This window comes from Vipera ursinii (genome assembly GCF_947247035.1).
Source record: "Vipera ursinii genome assembly, chromosome: 1".
Lineage (NCBI taxonomy): Eukaryota > Metazoa > Chordata > Lepidosauria > Squamata > Viperidae > Vipera > Vipera ursinii.
In genome coordinates, this window is record NC_139512.1 from 350,093,723 (window position 1) to 350,111,366 (window position 17,644).

Consider the following 17,644-nt stretch of genomic DNA (forward strand, 5'->3'; position numbering starts at 1 on the left):
ACCACTCGCCTGCCATTGTGCTCTTTCGACATGGTTTCAACAAAGCAACCTTCGTTTTTAAAACCAGAATTTCCTGTGAAAATCCAAGCTTCAAACTAGCCCCTGCTGCCGCCACCTGCACTGATGCCCAGGATTGATGCCCATGTCTGGCTTAGGTCTTTAATTAAAATTCTGTTGAGGAAACAATTTCATCAATCTTTCTATATTAAAATGCAAGTTTCCAAGTATAAATTAAAATCTCCCACTCCAATGTTTGGCATGACTATTTCCCATGTTTCATTTTAACACACATGCAGGCAGTCCTCAACTTACTACCACAATTGGGCCTGGAATCTGTTGCAAGTTGTGAACATCTTAAGTTCAGACGCCTTGTGACCAGACCAGATTTTTTTTAACTGTTTCTTACGGTGGTCATTAAGCAAACCACATGGTTGTATGTCTGAATCCACTCCCAAAAGCCCCCCCCTTCTTTTGTTGGAAACCACCCTGCACTCTGCAGCCCCCACCTACCCTTGTTGCCCCTTGCCACCCTTCCTCATCTTCCTCCCTTCTTTGGCGCGCTCAGCCAAAGCAACTGCTGCCTCCTCACACAAAGTTAAAGTTTGCTTATTGAATTTATCTCCTGCTACAATCTTTGGATTCTCTGCAGTTTTACATGACGTGCTAAAATTAAAACATCCGTGGGGTAAAATGAAAGGAACAAAAATAAACTAAATCGTAACATTAATGAGCAGAATGTACTATAACAATAACAACAAAAATACAGAAAGTAGAGAAATAAAAGACAGCACAATAGGTAACTCCCCCTTGTCAGTTTAGTTTTTAATAGCCTTCTGAAAGCCGGCCAAGAGGTTGCCAACCTGATCTCAGGGATGTAGTTCCACAGCACTGGGGCTTCCCCCCCCCCCCGAGAAGCCTTGTCTCTTGCCTTTGACTTTCCTTCCTCCCAGAAATATGGGATCACGTGGAGCTTCTTCCTAGCGATCTAGTAGGTGCAATTGATACAGGCTTGTAGGTAGCTTGTTGTATAGATGCAGATAATTTGATTAGTTTATGGTGCAAGGTATTGCTTGAAGCCGTTAAATACAAATCTTAACACATGAAATAAATGTGGAGTAGAACTTTGTGCGAAGCCAGAAAATGGGCTATCAGGCTGAACACATTGTCTGTGTCCCTGCTTGGGCTAAGAAGATGTATTTTTCTAAAGGTTGGAACGTAACCATTACATTTCTGTTTTTTCTTTTATCTTTCGTCCATTGTAGAGTATATCTGGATGTCCAGGCAAGACAGGGCGAAGTTTCTGAATGGTTCCATGTTTAGGTGACACGTCTTCAGACTTTGACCATTGCACACCATCAGTAACCCACACAAACTGGAGGTGACGCTCAATGGATATGGGTTGTCCAAAATCGGTATCATCTCATGAACCTGCTGTACTATATAGAACAACAGCTTTTTAAAACAAATGTGTATATATATATAATCCATTTTTCTTCATGTTATTACTTTTCTTGATGTTTTTTTCCCCTTTGAGATCTATTTTAATCATTTTTTGTAGTATTTTGACATAGGTTTATAATCAAAGTAGTTCTGCTACTCTGTGTATTTAGGAAAACCCTAACCATACTCTATATCTTAAAGGTTTCTTTACTTTGCTTTTTAATCCCTTTCTCTATTTCTTTCTTTTTTATGTAATTTTGTTGCTGAAGTGGTAACATGATTTTCAGTTTATTGGTACCAATTCAGAAGTTGAAAAGGCTTTTTCAGGTGGAATTTAGCACGCGCTGAATTTAGAATTAGAGCAAGCGAGAAAAGTACATGGAAATACTCTCTTTTATGCTGGATGGGAAATAGGCTGGCTCAGTAGCAGGATCTCTAGCAGTTCTTTTTATTAGTTAACCTAATTATATCTATTTTCGGCAATAAAGTAAGGACTACAAAGTTTTTTGTGTCCTTTTTCTATAAGTGCATTTTTTTTGTTGTTTAAAAAAAAAAGAGGCGATAAGGTTTTTTGAAATTGCGAAATCTAAAAATAGTAATACTGTAAATACAATTCCATTAACTTGCATATAAACTATTAAAAAGCAGAGAAATTGTAATATTTTTGTGATGGAGTCAGATTAAGGCAGTTTCTGTACCTGAATGGAAGAAAAAAAGATTAAAATTTGGGGCACACATCCCAGCGGGATCTTCTCTTCTGCAAGACTTTTTTATATGAATGGGGGGAAAAAAGGAGGAGGGCAGTTGAGGTCCTCGCTCAATTCCCATTTATCTCGCCAGGGATACGCAGGGAACGTTTCCGCTGGGTTGTGCCCCGATGTTTTTAAACTTGTGAGATCGACTGCCAGAGCTGGCCCGTAGCAGTTAGATCAACACTGTTTAGCTTGCTCTGTAGATGTTAGACCTTATAACTGTACTAGCGTCATACCAGCATATTAACTAGACCTCTGTGCACAGCTTTTAAAGTAACAGTCTAGTTACATTTTTTAAGTTAAAAAAAACAAACAAACCTGCTTTTCCCAAGATTGAAAAAGCTACATTTTTAATATTTAAAAGGTATTTAAAGTTTCAAGCACACTTTTTTTAAACCATTTAGATCACCTGACTGTCCATCCACCTCCGCCAGCCCCCGCTGCCTGCAGCCTTTTGCGCCAAGGCAATCTTGACGTCAGCTGTGGGGAGGGACAGTTAAAGCATGCATCTTCTCACCTTTATTACCCATCCTTTCTCCCATTCTTTTCTAATTCACCGATTAGAAAAAAAAAAAGCAAAGGTTTATTTTAAACAAATCGTTATGAATACCTCAGTGCTACAAGTTTGTCACCCTAGACGCAAGAGAAGCTTAATTTATTGTAGATGAAAACAGATTTGAAAAAAAAAATGTATAAAAACATCATTGCACTGTGACTGGTAGGGGAAAACTGACAATTTCCAATTTGCACATGTTTAATGTTTGGCTGTTATATATATGGTCCTCTGCTGGGGAGGAGACTTATGAAGGATATTTTTTAATTTAATTTTTTTAAATATGGGTCAAATAGGCTGGCAACAGCAACTCCAAGTACAACACAGTAGGTGATATTACAAGCATAATTATAGTGTGGATATATTCTTTTTTTAAACATTAATATTAACAAGTTTTATTAATATTTTTTTAAATTGTTACGTTTATAAATTTGGTACTCTAGGTACAGCCAGAATAAGACACTGAATGAGACATTTGTTAAAGAGAAGAAAAAAAAGCTGCTGCACTCCTATTTTTGTAAAATTTTACTAACCAGTAGGCTAACATAGATGTTCAATAGACAAGTTACAGCAAAGCATCTTCAACCACTCACGGAGGCACCATAATGGCGAATTGTAAGGAGGAGGGGAAGAATCTTATTCCCCCGTTTTTTTAAAAGTAGACAGCAAAAATGAGGTGTTTTGCTGGAGGGTGGGATGGCTGTTATATGTTTTAAGTTTTTATTTTCTTATTTGAAAACAACCAGGTTTAAAAGCCAGAATGCTGGACGCTTTTTAAAGTTATTGAGACTTGGATCAAGTAGTACACTAAATAAAAATAATTAAAAAATGAAATGAAATAAATAGAAGGAATTAATCACAAACTAATTCCCTGAGACTCGAGTGTGTTTTTACAAAAAAAAAAATTTTTTTTTTAAAGAGCGAGGAAAAAAAAGAGAAAAAAGTCAGGGATTTTTTAAAATTATTATTATTATTATTATTACATTTTAATCAAGATAAGATGCCATCCACGGGCAGCCCATCAGGAGTTCCTGAGGGTGAATTTTCTTTTAAATGATGGAGCTCTTTTTTGATTTCCACAGAGCTTCTTTGCTGGAGTTTCTGGGAACGTGTGCCTGTACTGTAGACTATCATGTGTTTCTCTCCTCCTCCCTCGGTCTCTGGCACCTCATAGAAGATTCTTTGTTGATCATTGTTGTATGTTAATAATGTATAAAAATGACTATCTTGTAAGAGTGCTGTCCTGATACTAGTTGTAGTGACACCCTTTCACACATACCCTTTCTCTTCTCTCTTCCTCTTCTAGTACATATTGTAGTTGTATTGTAATTAAAGTTAAATACATAGATGTAGTTATTCAGATTTAGGACCAGTAAGGATAGAACTTTCTCTTATTTAAGGCAAAAAGAAATGCTAATAATTTGGGGGCAGGTTTTTGTTTTTATTTAATTTCCTTTTTCGCTCTTTTACTTTCTGCTGATCTCATGTGGTTTCAAACTAACCAAAGGCTTCACAATGTAGAAAGAAAGAAAGAAAGAAAGAAAGAAAGAAAGAAAGAAAGAAAGAAAGAAAGAAAGAAAGAAAGAAAGAAAGAAAGAAAGAAAACATTGGCAAAACTACTGCATCATTTTGCAGATTCCCCCCACCCTTCAACTTTTATAAAAAGGGTGTGCCATACTACCTTAAATGCTAATGCTAGATATGCAAAACTGGATTTTTTTAGTTTATTTTTTAAAATAAAAAAGGGAGGCATGGTATAATGAAATGATTTTGCAAAGAGAAAAAGTATTTTTTTAAAAGAAAGAATACTCCGAAGAAAAGTTGATAATCTCTGTGAATATGTTTTAGATAGTTCTATACCTTCTGGATGCCCAGAGCACAACTTGTGTGGAACCTGGTATATTTTTTAGGTGACTGCCTAGACTAGAGTAAGGTTCATTTCCTTCCCTCACTCATCTAGACGTCCTTATTAAAAGATTTGAGAATTTGTTTTCATTTGGGGGAAATTAATTTTAAACACAGAAGCTGCAACTTTATTTTAGTCAAGAGAACAGGCATATATTGCCATCCCAGCACTGTACTGTTTTGTTCCAAACCTCATTTGAAAAACATTGCCTTGTTGGGGGGGGGAGAGTCTGTGGAGAGGAAGCAAAATTCAAGATGGCGTCCACCACAACCATGTGATCGTAGACCTGATCCATTTGTACACACCTCACGATGGTTGGCTTTGATCACATGGTTGTGGACTCCATTTGATTCTTTTATCCCCCATCTTGTGGATTCTCTTCTTTTGGAGTTAGCAAAAATCAAAGTGTAGTTTCAATGGTGGAAAAAGCACCATTAGTATACAACAGTAGATACTCTACACGAGGGCTGTCCGACCTTGGCAACTTTAACTCCTGTAGACTTCAACTCCCAGAATTTCCCAGCCAGCATAGTTGGGGAATTCTGGGAGTTTTGAAATCCACAAGTATTAAAGTTGCCAAGGTTGGACACCCCTGCTTTACACATTTCCATGAAGAGCATTGACAAAATGCTATTTTGTGCCTCAAACAAAGTTATATAGTGATAAAGCAATCGGGATATCAGAAACACGGTAAGAGGTGTCAGAAGGATTTTAAAAATTAGAAGTCATGTAGCATAGTGAAATACATTTTGTTTTGTTTTTGTTTTTGCTACTTACTTAAACAAAAGGGCCAGAATTTCATCCCTAGGCTGTTGGAGTTTTTAGTTTATCTTGTTTCTCCTCCCACCAAAGGGGAAAAAAACAACTTGTCATCCAATTTTAAGTTGGAAGTTGACTTGATTAAAACGAAGAGCAACCTGTCTCTTTTTTAATTTCCTATTTGCATAATGTTTCTTTTGATTTAAATTAGTAGCTTGGACTTTAAGGTAGCATGGCTCTGTTGCTGTAATTTTTCTTTCTCTTGTACAGCAGTATATACACAAGCTGATGAATGTGACACATCCTGCTAGGCTAGCTGAATCATTGGATAATTGTTGGTAAATAATAATGACCTGAAAGGTGTACAGATTTTTGATTTACTTTTCCACCCGGCCATTAACCCTGCACAGCTCTTTCAGTCTGGAGTATGAATGTGGGCTAGGGACTCCAGTCACCAAAAACATCCTGTTTCATTTTCCATCTAATTCAATGCAACAAAAAAGACTAAAGCAATATAGTTTTACTACATTTTTCCTCAAATGTCAGCCATGGTTATATAATATATATATATTGCATATAAAATTGTTTACAAAAAACACTAACTACTTATTTTTTACTCCTTAGTGTATTTGCTTGAAAGGTTTCCTACTTGTTTTTGGTTTGGGGTTGGTTTTTTTTTCTTTTCTGCCAAGTAAAATGTTTGGAGAAGCAGACTGAAGCTGGTCTAACTATATTTTGAGTGACGGGGGCCTTAGACACACTGGCAGATTCAAGAGAAAAAAAATCTGCATCAATACACTGTAGAGTTTCATAAAGGGTGCAGAATCTAATTCCAATCCATTTCTCACCGTGTGCAAGCACTACATGAGATTCTGCCAGCTAAGCAATACTTTAATACTGTAATAAGAATTCTACCAAAAAAAATAAAAAGTTCAGAAGCAAAGCTGTTTGTTCGCCAGTAACCAAACAATCAGAATGTATTGTCTTTACAGAATTTTGTTTCAAAAGATAAAGCAAACTGAAGTCATCCATACTATATAACCTGTGTTCTGTATATAAGCCACCACATGTGGGATGTATCATTTTGAATTCTAGTGATAGCAGATAATCTCATTATATATGTTGTACATGTCTTGGAATTCCATCAGTAACCCAATGTAAAGTTTCAGCATTTTGAGATAATTCTAAATTTTCAGCCTTCCCCAGCCAGGTGCCCTCCAACTATGCTGGAGCCTCAGCTCTCACAATCCCAACATATTTGGACAGACCTTGCTGGAGAAAGCTGCTCTAAAGGTATTTAATCAGCAGTGACACAGTGGCCAGGCCTAGCCCCTTCCTTTTATATTTTAGTATGAACTGATGCGAACTTTGGTAGTGATTTTTATATACATATATAAATATATATATATATACACACACACACACAAACACACACACGTGTGTATATATATATATAGATATATATATACACATGTATCTATATATATCAAGCATCTTTCAGGTCTCTGTGTATGGCTTTCTGAAGCCCTGTTGTAAAAATACTACATGGATGGGGGTCTCTCACATCACAGATGTGGAAAGTATAATTTTATATTTGTATTTTCAAATAAATAAGTTTGTGAAAGGTTTCCATCCTCTACTGTGGTCCAGAAAATCAATGTGTTTGTCTCAGAAAAAAAATAATAAAAAACCTGTTTTGAACATCGGTGTGTTTGTATCATTTGCATCTATCATTTGACAACTATTTCTTTTTCCTTCGCCTGCATTGATTTCAGAAATTGTCTATATTTTCCAGGTAGATGTCATCATCATTTCTTAATTACCGTTGCAGAAGACAGGATATTTTAGAAAGCATCATTTTAATCTTGGAGAAAAAAAAAGATTTCCAGATCTTGCTGTGATATGAATTTTTGTTCCCTAAAATGATAAGATTTTTTTTTATGGGCAGATGGCAGAGGAGGCTATGTTTACCTTCTGAATGTTGGAAAATCTTCCACTAATCATAAATAGAGAGATCTCTCCTTGATGGAATCATATTTAGTCATTCTGGTTTTAACTAAGGATGATTAATATTCTGACAATGGCCCGTCTCTTCAGACCCCTTGTAAAATACGGGCCACTTCAGACCCCTTGTAAAATACAGAATATTTAAAGTACAAGATTACTGGTTGCAATTTCAAAACCAAGGACAATTGAAAGAAAGACCGTTAGAGTTTCATAGGAGGCATTTGTGACACCATGACACTAAATAAAGCCTTTTCTGCCTCCATCACATTAAAACTGCATAGCCATACTCAATTTCTAGGAAGTCCCACTGAACTCAGAATTATGGACTTGGAAGAAACCATCTGAGCCATTGACTACCTCCTCGTTTGGTGCTGGAGTCCATTTTAAAGCATCTCTTGTATGGACATCAATCATCTGGCTGAACAGGGGAGGCCACCATCATTGGTTGGTTCTGCTACTGAATTGTTCTTCCTGTTAGGAAGTTTTTCTTAATGTTCAACTGGAACTTGCTTTCCAGGCACTTCATTGCTTTGAACGGTGGAGTGGGAGAATAGCGCTTGAAAAATGCTTTTGCCATCCCCGGTGATCTTTTTTCAAGACTAATCCAGCTCAGTAGGCATTACTTTTGCACCAGTATGGAGTAATCAGAGAATAAAGTGGGACTGGTGGGTCATGATAGCTATCTCTAATCAGATAAAACAAGCCAGAATTCTAAAAACTATACTTGCTCTTTATCTAGACAGACTGTAAAGTAACATCCTTACGAAAGGATCATCTCTTTTTTCCAGCCATTTCTTAGGCAGATTGAGAACAGTAGCAATATCAAGATACGTAACGGTCATTCTTCTGAGCCAGATTAAATCTTCAGAAATACCACTATACAAATTGAATTATTAGAAAAGTTCAATAGAACATTTCAATCAACCGATCCGAATAGAGCTGGGAGGGACCTTGGAGGTCTTCTAGACCAACCTCTTCCTCAATCAGGAGACCCAATACCATTTCAGACAAGTGGCTGTCCAGTCTCCTCTTAAAAGACCTCCAGTGATGAAGCACCCACAACTTCTGAAGGCAAGCCGTTCCACTGGTTAATTGTTGTCTCTTTAATTCTAAATTCTCCTTAATTTAACTTGTAGAGCCCTGGGTTCCCCACATTTGGAGCTAGGTGCAAATAAATAAATATTGTTGGTTGAAATGGTAGTCTGGAAGAGACCTCAACAAAACCGTTTTATCTAGAGTTATCCCAGTGGCTTAAAAAGAAGGAGGAGAAGGAGGGCTTTGGGCTGCTTAATAAAAGGAAGTGGACTCCAAGCATTTATGGTTGAAGGTCAGCACCTTGCTGGATCTGGGATCGCTTGTCTCTGGAAAGCACTCAGCCCATCAAAATCTTAATGGGACTGGTGATTATCGAAGAGCCAAGGGGAAAATTAGAGAAACAAATGGAGATCGTTTTACAAAGCTGGGCTTTTCTGTGGTGGAAAATGGCCACTAGATCTAGGCAGCCCAGCAACAATTTGACATTCATTCAGCTGGAGGAAGAGAGCAGATCTGGACTATATTAGTGTCGGGGGACAGGGGGAATAGCAGCCACTTAACCCTGTCATTCAGCAAACAGTGAATTATGACTGTTGCATGTGGGTTTATACATTTATAAAATGCCCAATAGCCTCCTGTAGCTCTGCTAAAAATATGCTTATGAGCCTGCGGTGTTGAACAGTTTTTTGTGTTTTTTTTTAAAGTCAGACTTTTAAGGAATTCCATAATGATCAAGTCAAGGTCTCTGCTAACCTTTTAGCTTCTGGGTTCTAGAAAAAAGAGCCGGAATTGCTTTTCCCTGTCTTGAAGAAAATGGGTCATACCACTTACGGTCTTTTCCTGAAATCATTTACTTTTAGAGCAAATGTCAGATGTGAAATGTGGAGCAGAATGGAGAGGGACGAGGGAGGAAAGAAAAGCTGTTTTTAGCTAAGCAGGTGTGAACTGGAATTTATTACACTAATAAAAAGAGTGATTCAAAGGATGCGTTTAATTGGAGAGCAGTGACAAGAGATCAGGCATTCACACTGCATCGATGTATTCATACAGTTCGAAATTTGGGCACCAAATCCATCTTCTGTTTTTGCACAATGCACTGGACCTGAAATTAACATAAGTTTATGGATGATGCTAGGCCATCAATAACACCCCCCCATTATTAAAATTAGCCACATTTAGATACTGACCAGATGATTTGCCTAGACAGATAGTCCTTGACTTAGAACCATTCATTCAGTAAGCAAAGTTACAACACTGAAAAAAGGTGACTTGGGACCAGTTCTTGCACATGGAATCATCGAAGAATCATTCAACATGATCAAAATTCAGCACTTGGCAATTAGCATGAATTTACAAGAGTTGCAACCTCCAGAGGTCAGTGCGATCTTCCAGGTGGCTTCTGATAAGCAGAGGCAATGGGGGAAAGCTTAACGGCCATGTGATTCACTTAACAACTGCAGTGATACCCTTAACAATCGTGGCAAAAAAAGATAACCATGGCAAAAAAAGGTAAAATCGGGCACAAATTACTTGACAACTGCCTTAATTCGCAACAAATTCTAGTCCCAATTATTTTTTTATTTTTTTATTTTTAATTCCATTTATATCCCGCCCTTCTCCGAAGACTCAGGGCGGCTTACAAGCTTAGCAGTAGCCTTCATTCTATGTATATGCCTGCTTATTAGGGCTTTCACACACACACACAAGCGGCATTATTACAAAGTCAGCTTAATTGCCCCCAACAATCTGGGTCCTCATTTTACCTACCTCGGAAGGATGGAAGGCTGAGTCAACCTTGAGCCTGGTGGGATGCGAACCTGCACTAATTGCAGGCAGCTGGTGGTCATAGTAGGTCAAGAACAACCTCCTCCTTCCTCGTTAAGCTTGTTATGCTAATATGGCCATTCAGTGTCAATTTCTTTTCTGTGCAGCTCCGCCAGTAATTCCCTATTCTTTATTCTTTTGTGTACAGCAGCAGTCCCCTTTATGGCTTGGTGGACCAGCGGTGGGGGGAGGGGAACCAGCCCGCGCAAGTGGCAAGGCGACGTGCATGTGTGGCCCGCTGCTTATGCAAGTCGAGCTGGGTGCAGGCGAGCCAGTCCACCACTCATGTGCACCCCGCACCCTGGTCGTGGGCCATGGTGAGAAAACAACATCCCCACCCACACTTGGCAGGACAAGCCACAGTGAATAAACAAGGCGAACCCTACTCCCTTCTAGCACTCATAATGTTACCTAGTTGGGTAATGAAATTATTATTATTATTTTATTTGTATACCGCCCTTCTCCCGAAGGACTCAGGGCGGTGAACAGGGCAATACATATTAAAAACAAGATACAAAAATTAAAAAAAATGATTAAACAGATGCCCATAAATAAGTTAACACACATTAAAATAGATTAAAACAGATTAATAAAACCCAACCCCATCCCATCAGGCCAGGCCAGCTTGTTCAAAAAGGTAGGTTTTGAGATCGCGCCGGAAGGAGCGGAGGTCAGGCGCCATCCGGAGCTCGACCGGAAGATGATTCCATAAGTCCGGCGCGCCCACAGTGAACGCCCTCCCCCTGGGGGCCACCAGTCAACATTCTCTGACCGGTGGCACCCTGAGGAGGCCCTCTCTGTGGGAGCGTACTGGGCGGAGGGAAGTTGACGCCGGCCGCAGGTGCTCCCCAAGGTATTCCGGACCCATGCCATGTAGGGCTTTGTAGGTCATTACCAACATTACCAAATGTCTGCAAGAAAGCAACCAAGCTCAGAGAGCACCAAGGATCCCACTGTTTAACACTGAGCTACAAATATTCTCTTCTAAAAGAAATTATCCCCACCTTTACAAAGCATATTGAGCCTTTTTAACTGCACTTGCGAATCAGCAAGTGTCCCTTCTGCAATTGGAAAGAAGATTGACGCCTCCATTGACTTTTTGGAGGCAGAAAACAAAACCAGCCTTTACTAATTATGGACTTACATATTTTTTTTTTAGGTGGTCTATTAGAACCTCGACATGGTATTTTGATATTTTCAAGGACTTTCTCAGCCTTAACGCGAATAATAAAACAGTTTGCTGTTAAAGCTGAATTGTTAGGAACATATTTAAAGAAGAACAGATTAAAAGAAGAGTGCTGTCTGTGAAATGTCAAATATAATTTTACAAACCATGATTCAGAGGGATCATTACTCTAGAGAACTTCTTTTTAAAATATACTCAATTACATTTTTCCATTATATCTCAAATACTAAAATATAGTAGACAGTACAGCAAAACAAAGTTTTTTTTCCCCCCTAAGGAGTGATCCAGTAATTGATTCTGCAAGCACAAAATTGACCTGACCAACAAGGTCAAACTTTTATGATCAACCAAGGATTCTCTACTGATCTTGCATTATTGTACAGATAATTAGGTCATATCAAACTCATAGACTAATAAAAAGTAGAGATGGAAAAAAAATATCAGACAATTTAGTCCGACTCTTGGCGATGTGCAGGGAACCCAATTAAAAAGCTCTGGAGATGGAGAACCCGCAGTAGCTACTACTAAACTCTGCTACTGCTACACAGACATTATAGTCAGGAAGCTTTTCCCTTATGATGGCTCTTCCGTTATTCACTGGTGTGTAACATCTTCCTAACACACACCCATCCAAAGTGCTTTTTCAAAGGGCAACGGGAGTTTGTTATTCCATACACATATCCATAACCAACTAAATGATACCAATTTATAGATTTGAGCACATGTCATCATAATCACTTAAGAGAGCCAATTTGGTCGAGTCCAGGGGTAGGCAACCTCGGCTCTTTTATGACTCATGGACTTCAACTCCCAGAATCCCTGACTCAGGAATTCTGGGAGTTGAAGTCCATGAGTCATAAAAGAGCCGAAGTTGCCTACCCCTGGTCTTGTCATTAAGGCCCCAGGCTAGAAAATGGGAGTCTGTGAGTTCAAATCCTGCCTTAGCTATGGAGGCCAATTGACTTTGAGCCAGTCAATCTCTCTCAACCCGTCTCACCTCTCAGGTTTATTGTTGCGTAGGGGGAAAAGGAGGAGGAATGGATATATTGGATATATTGGATATGTTCTCCACCTTGAGTTATTTGTAAAAATAATAAAGGCAAGATATAAACATATAGATAAGACAGAGAGGACCAAAAACCCTCTATCCGTTCTATTCTCTGTATGAGTAGAAGAGCAGAAAGATGGATTGAACATAAATCTGTATCCTATTCATTCAAGAAAATTTATCTGGCCAATAACTCCTCCACTTCCCTGGTGACAACAATGAAATGAGCGACTTGATGGGCTGCATCCGACTTTGGGGTCCCCAGGCCCATTGGCAAAACCAGGACTTAAGGGCTTTGCAAGAGAGTGTCCAAGTGGGGGGCCAATCTTATCTCTGCAGGATGATGTTCCACAGAGAGAGAGCCACCACAGAGAAGGCCCTTCTTCTTGGTCCCACCAGATGGACCCTCCTTATGAGAGGACACCTACAGCATTCTCTGCCTCACCACTCTGGTGGGTCAGGTAGATGTGACCAGAAAAAGACAGTCCTTCAAATAACCTGGTCCAAAGCTGTATGGGTCTTTGACGGTAACAGCCAGTGCTTTGAACTGGTTGGTGAAGCAAATCAGCAAACAGTGCAGATCCTGCAGAAGACATGACAAATGTGCACATCTAGGCCTGGATAAAACCATGTGGGCCACCACATTTTGACCCAATTGAACCTTCCAGATACTTTTCAAGGGCAGCCCCATGTAGAGTGTCTGTAGACTATTCAGAACTCTAAAACTCCTGTTGTCATGACCTTTAGGTGCAATGGTGCACCAACTCTTGAACCAGTTGTGTTGGCTTACACGATGTGTCCAAAATCCAGGATTTGTGACTCCTGAAGGAATGAAATTTGGGGACGTTGTGGCTGCTGTAAACTGGAATTCATAGTCTCCTGATGATTGATCCAAAGTCACCCAGCCCGTATTCATGCCTAATGTGGGACCAGAACTCACTGTCTCCTGGTTTCTAGATCAGCACTTAGTTTTGGTCACCAGTTTTGGTCACCATGATGTAAAAAAGATGTTGAGACTCTGGAAAGAGTACAAAGAAGAGCAACAAAGATGATCAGGGGACTGAAGGCTAAAACATATAAGGAACGGCTGCTGGAATTGGGTCTGTCTAGTTTAATGAAGAGAAGGATGAGGGGTGACATGATAGCAGAGTTCCAATATCTCAGGGGCTGCCCCAAAGAAGAGGGAGTCAAGCTATTCTCCAAAGGGCCTGAGGGCAGGACAAGAAGCAACGGATGGAAACTAATCAAGGAGAGAAGCAACCTAGAACTAAGAAGAAACTTTCTGACAGTTAGAACAATTAACCAGTGGAACAACCTGCCTCCAGAAGCTGTGAATGCTCCAACACTGGAAGTTTTTAAGAAGATACTGGACAGACATTTGTCAGAAATGGTGTAGGGTTTCCTGCCTGGGCAGGGGATTAGACTAGATGACCTCCAAGGTCCCTTCCAACTTTACTATTATGATTATGATTAAGCACCTTCTTCATGTCTACACCAAACTGGCTCTTTAATTTAACTCAAACTGTTGTTGTATAGTTTTGGGAGTGTAAGTTTTAGAATGTCGCTCAAAATTAGGAAAATTATTCTAGTTGTTTGCACCATCAGCCAGATGTTTAGATTGGATTTGGCACTTTTATCCTCCTTATCAAGTCCTTCCCTATGACCTGGGCTAGGAAGATGTTATTAATCAAATAAAAATAGTGGTCCCTAGAGATTACACCCTTTTTTAATCACTGATCAACTTAACTTTCATCGATGTCATTAAACCTTTTTTTAGACAACTTGTGTCACCAAAATACTGCCCTATGTTCCAGGGAAAAAGAGAGAGAGAGAGAGAGAGAGAGAGAGAGAGAGAGAGAGAGAGAGAGAGAGAGAGAGAGAGAGAGAGAGAGAGAGAGAGAGAGAGAGAGAGAGAGAGAAGCCATCTCTTTGTTTATTAAATTTAGAGGAGAATCCCTTGCATTAAAGAGAAGAAAGAAAACCTACATCAGAGGCATCGCTATACAGTTTACCTCCAGCAAAGTGGGCTTTGAACAAAGACGCCCTGCTGGAGGACAGATTTTGATCCCAGAACCTTTTCTTTCTGATCTTATTCCTTTGCTTTGAAATAAATCAACTCTTCTCTACTCTGTGGGGAAAAAGTGTGAGCCTTCAGAGGCAGTTTCTGGGCCAGACCCTTCAAAGGAGAGCAAGGGAACAAGCATTGTAGAGAAGGAGGGGAGAACCTTTGTTTGAAAAGGACATTGCTTGCTTTCTTCCAGCAACAGCTGTTGGGTCAAAGAGGCCTCCTTAGATATTATGCCACGAATCCACTTGCAGTTGCTTTGATTTGCGGTCTTCTACAACGACACTAGAGAAACAGATGCCTCCTTTTGATGACGAGGATGCATTGTTTTATTGATGAACTCTATATCTGGATTATAATTAAAAAGCATCACAAGGAGGGATGGATTTTAACAAGTGCAATTAGACTCGGGAGATTAAGGTTGCAACAGCCTTGACTCATTAGCTGACCTGCCTCTAATAGGGAAGAGAAAAAAAAAGATGCTTAAATCCATCTGGGGTATTCATAAGATTGTTCTTGCAGCTTTTGGCATACAGGCAGTCCTCAATTTACGACATTTTGTTTAGTGACTGTTTGAAGTTCCAGCAGCATTGAAAGAAGTTGACTTTATGAAAGCCACTTTTACAAAAGTGACAACGGAGCCCAAAATGTTAAGCCAGGCAGTTGTCCTGATCCCTTTTACAACTTTTGCCCCAATTGTTAGGTGAATCACTTGCATTGTTAAGTGTTGAGTTAAGTGTTGAGTAATCAATTACTTGACTGAGTAATCAGTCAAGTCAAGACAGCAGCCCACAATGGCTACAAATGCCTGCTTTTTACCTGCTTCATAGCCACAATCTTGACCGTGTTGCCCCTATCCTCCAGACACACACACCCCATCCCCGTCCTCTGGCCTTGCAACAGGTCCGATCTGGAAAATCCCGCAGCCTTCTCTGCTACAAAGACGCCTCTGTTTGCCAACTTGAATCACTGCGACTTCTGTTAATTTACCTTTTAAAGCAGTGTTTTCCCACAGCATTGTGTAAATTTGAAAAGAAAGCCATCTGCAGAAGGAGACCTTGCTCTTGTGTTGATAGACACAGCACTGTAAACAGATCCCTTTTTATGTAGCAAAGCTGTTCCCGACAGAAATCTCACAGACTTTGTTGCCAGTTAATTGTGCAATCGCACCATAAGGACAGGCTCAAACTCAAGGGTTCTCTGGGGAAGCCAAAAATAAAATGATGCAAGATAAAGCATCACTGAAGCTCCATTTGCACAATTAAAGGCTGAATCACAAACTACCTAGCTGTCTAAATAGCCTGGCATGCTGCGGAGAAACCATCCTAATAGCAGCATAACAAATCATTACTATGCTTGGAGACAATCAGTACTCTGGAGAAACATTGCCCCTCTTTCTCCCATCAACTCTGGGCTGTCGTGATGCATAACTCAAATTTAATACAACATCTGCTTTTCAGTAATGAGCTATCACTCTTATCCTTCAACAATTATGCCCATTAATACCTTTCAGCTATGTAGCCATAGGAAGAAAACTCGGGATTTAGTTGCAAGCATAAGTATTCTAATTGAGGATGTCTCTTTGAGTCATTGTTGACGCTTGGCGACCCCATGGATAGATTTTCTCCTTGATGGGTCCCTAACTTGTCTTTCAGGGCTTCTAATTGTGCATCCATTGCCACTCAACTGAGTCCATCTATCTTGCTGCTGGTCCTCCTCTTCTCCTTCCTTCCACCTTACCCAGCTTTACGTCTATGGAGATTTTCAGTCACTCCGGTCATGCTTGTCCCAAAGGGGCTTTTTCAAAAGGCAACTGGACTTTCTTTGTTTTTCCTTGAAGATGTTTTCCTTCTCATCCAGGAAGTTTCTTCAGTTCTGACTGAATGGTGGAGGATGGAAGGATGTATATTCCTTGCAGTCATCTGGTCATTAGCGTTCTTTCTGAGAGTCGTTGAGGCCACTTGGAGGTTTATCTGTGCCCTTAAGGATACCTAAATAAGGCAAATGGGTGTGGAACCTTCTGGGGGCTGCTGAAAGGATTGTTGTGATTCAGGGTCAGCCTGTGGGTTCGGCAGTTGGGTCGGACGACTCAAAGGAGGAGGAGGAGGGGGGTGTTGAAGAGCTTGCTGAGGGGGTTGGAGAGCTTGATGAGAGCCCCCAGCCAGGCCCCTCTCATCTGGTCACGACGCAGACCCAGCTGTGTGAGCCTGACAGCGTGGATGAAGATGACCCACAGCTGGCCCTGTTCAAGGACGCCCGATGCAGGAGGCAGTCAATCAGGAGTAAACAGAGGAAGTGTCAGGACCCACCTCAATCTACATCTTAGGAAATAAGAACTCTTGGATGCAAGTTTAGTCCAAAAGGAAAATGTTTACTAGGATGGATTGTGGCAATACAAGACGGAATCTAACAAAGTTACATTTCAATCCTATATAAAGCATTCCCATTTCAGCCCCTCCCCTCATCCATTTGGTCAGGCTCTCATCATTTGCTTAGGTGTCAGGCCCTTCCTTGGTTTTATGGTTATTGCTTTCCTTTTTCAGTTGTAAATGAAGATGCAATCCAGATCTGTCTCTCCCCCTCCCTCCCCCAGTTCAAATGTTCCCTGTTGTTAGAAGATCACCTTAAGTCTATCCACTCCCCCCCCCTTCGGAGAGATGGCAGAATCCCCAGAATAAGCACATTGTTCTACCTATACATTTATGAAATGTGATATAAATGGATTCTGACAGGAAGGCAATGGGGCTCCTCGGAAGGAGGCAGAGAGAAGCCACGCCCTGAACTATATTTAAGGGGGAATGTGTGGGAGGGCTGGTTTGCTGAAGGCAACCGCTTGAAAAGCTCCTGTTTCTTGGTTCGTGTCTTGTTCTATTTGTTTTTGTAGCAATAAATTTGGCAGGCGTAATTCCAGCCTCTTGCCTTCTTGTAAAAGGGGTTGTCCCTGCCTTTTCTGCAGGGCCGGTAGCAGGCTGGTACAGAACAAGGACTGTGTTGTAGACTGGAGATAGATGATGTCGTATCCCATCCCCTCGGTTGAGGGAGGGCTGTTCAATTTTAACGCAGATGGCC

The 17,644-nt window shown here is 40.2% G+C and overlaps 1 protein-coding gene across 8 annotated transcripts in view; it reads left to right on the forward strand.

Moving 5' to 3' along the window:
• The window catches only part of MSI2 (musashi RNA binding protein 2), a 594,728-nt gene extending 587,455 nt beyond the window's left edge, over positions 1 to 7,273 (forward strand). For all 8 annotated transcript variants that reach the window (XM_083379763.1, XM_083379764.1, XM_083379767.1 and 5 more), the window contains one exon: positions 1,263 to 7,273. In XM_083379763.1, coding sequence (XP_083235889.1) covers positions 1,263 to 1,324 — 62 coding nt within the window. In that variant the 3' untranslated portion in view covers positions 1,325 to 7,273. The remainder of the gene's footprint in view (positions 1 to 1,262) is intronic.
• Positions 7,274 to 17,644: the final 10,371 nt, after the last annotated feature.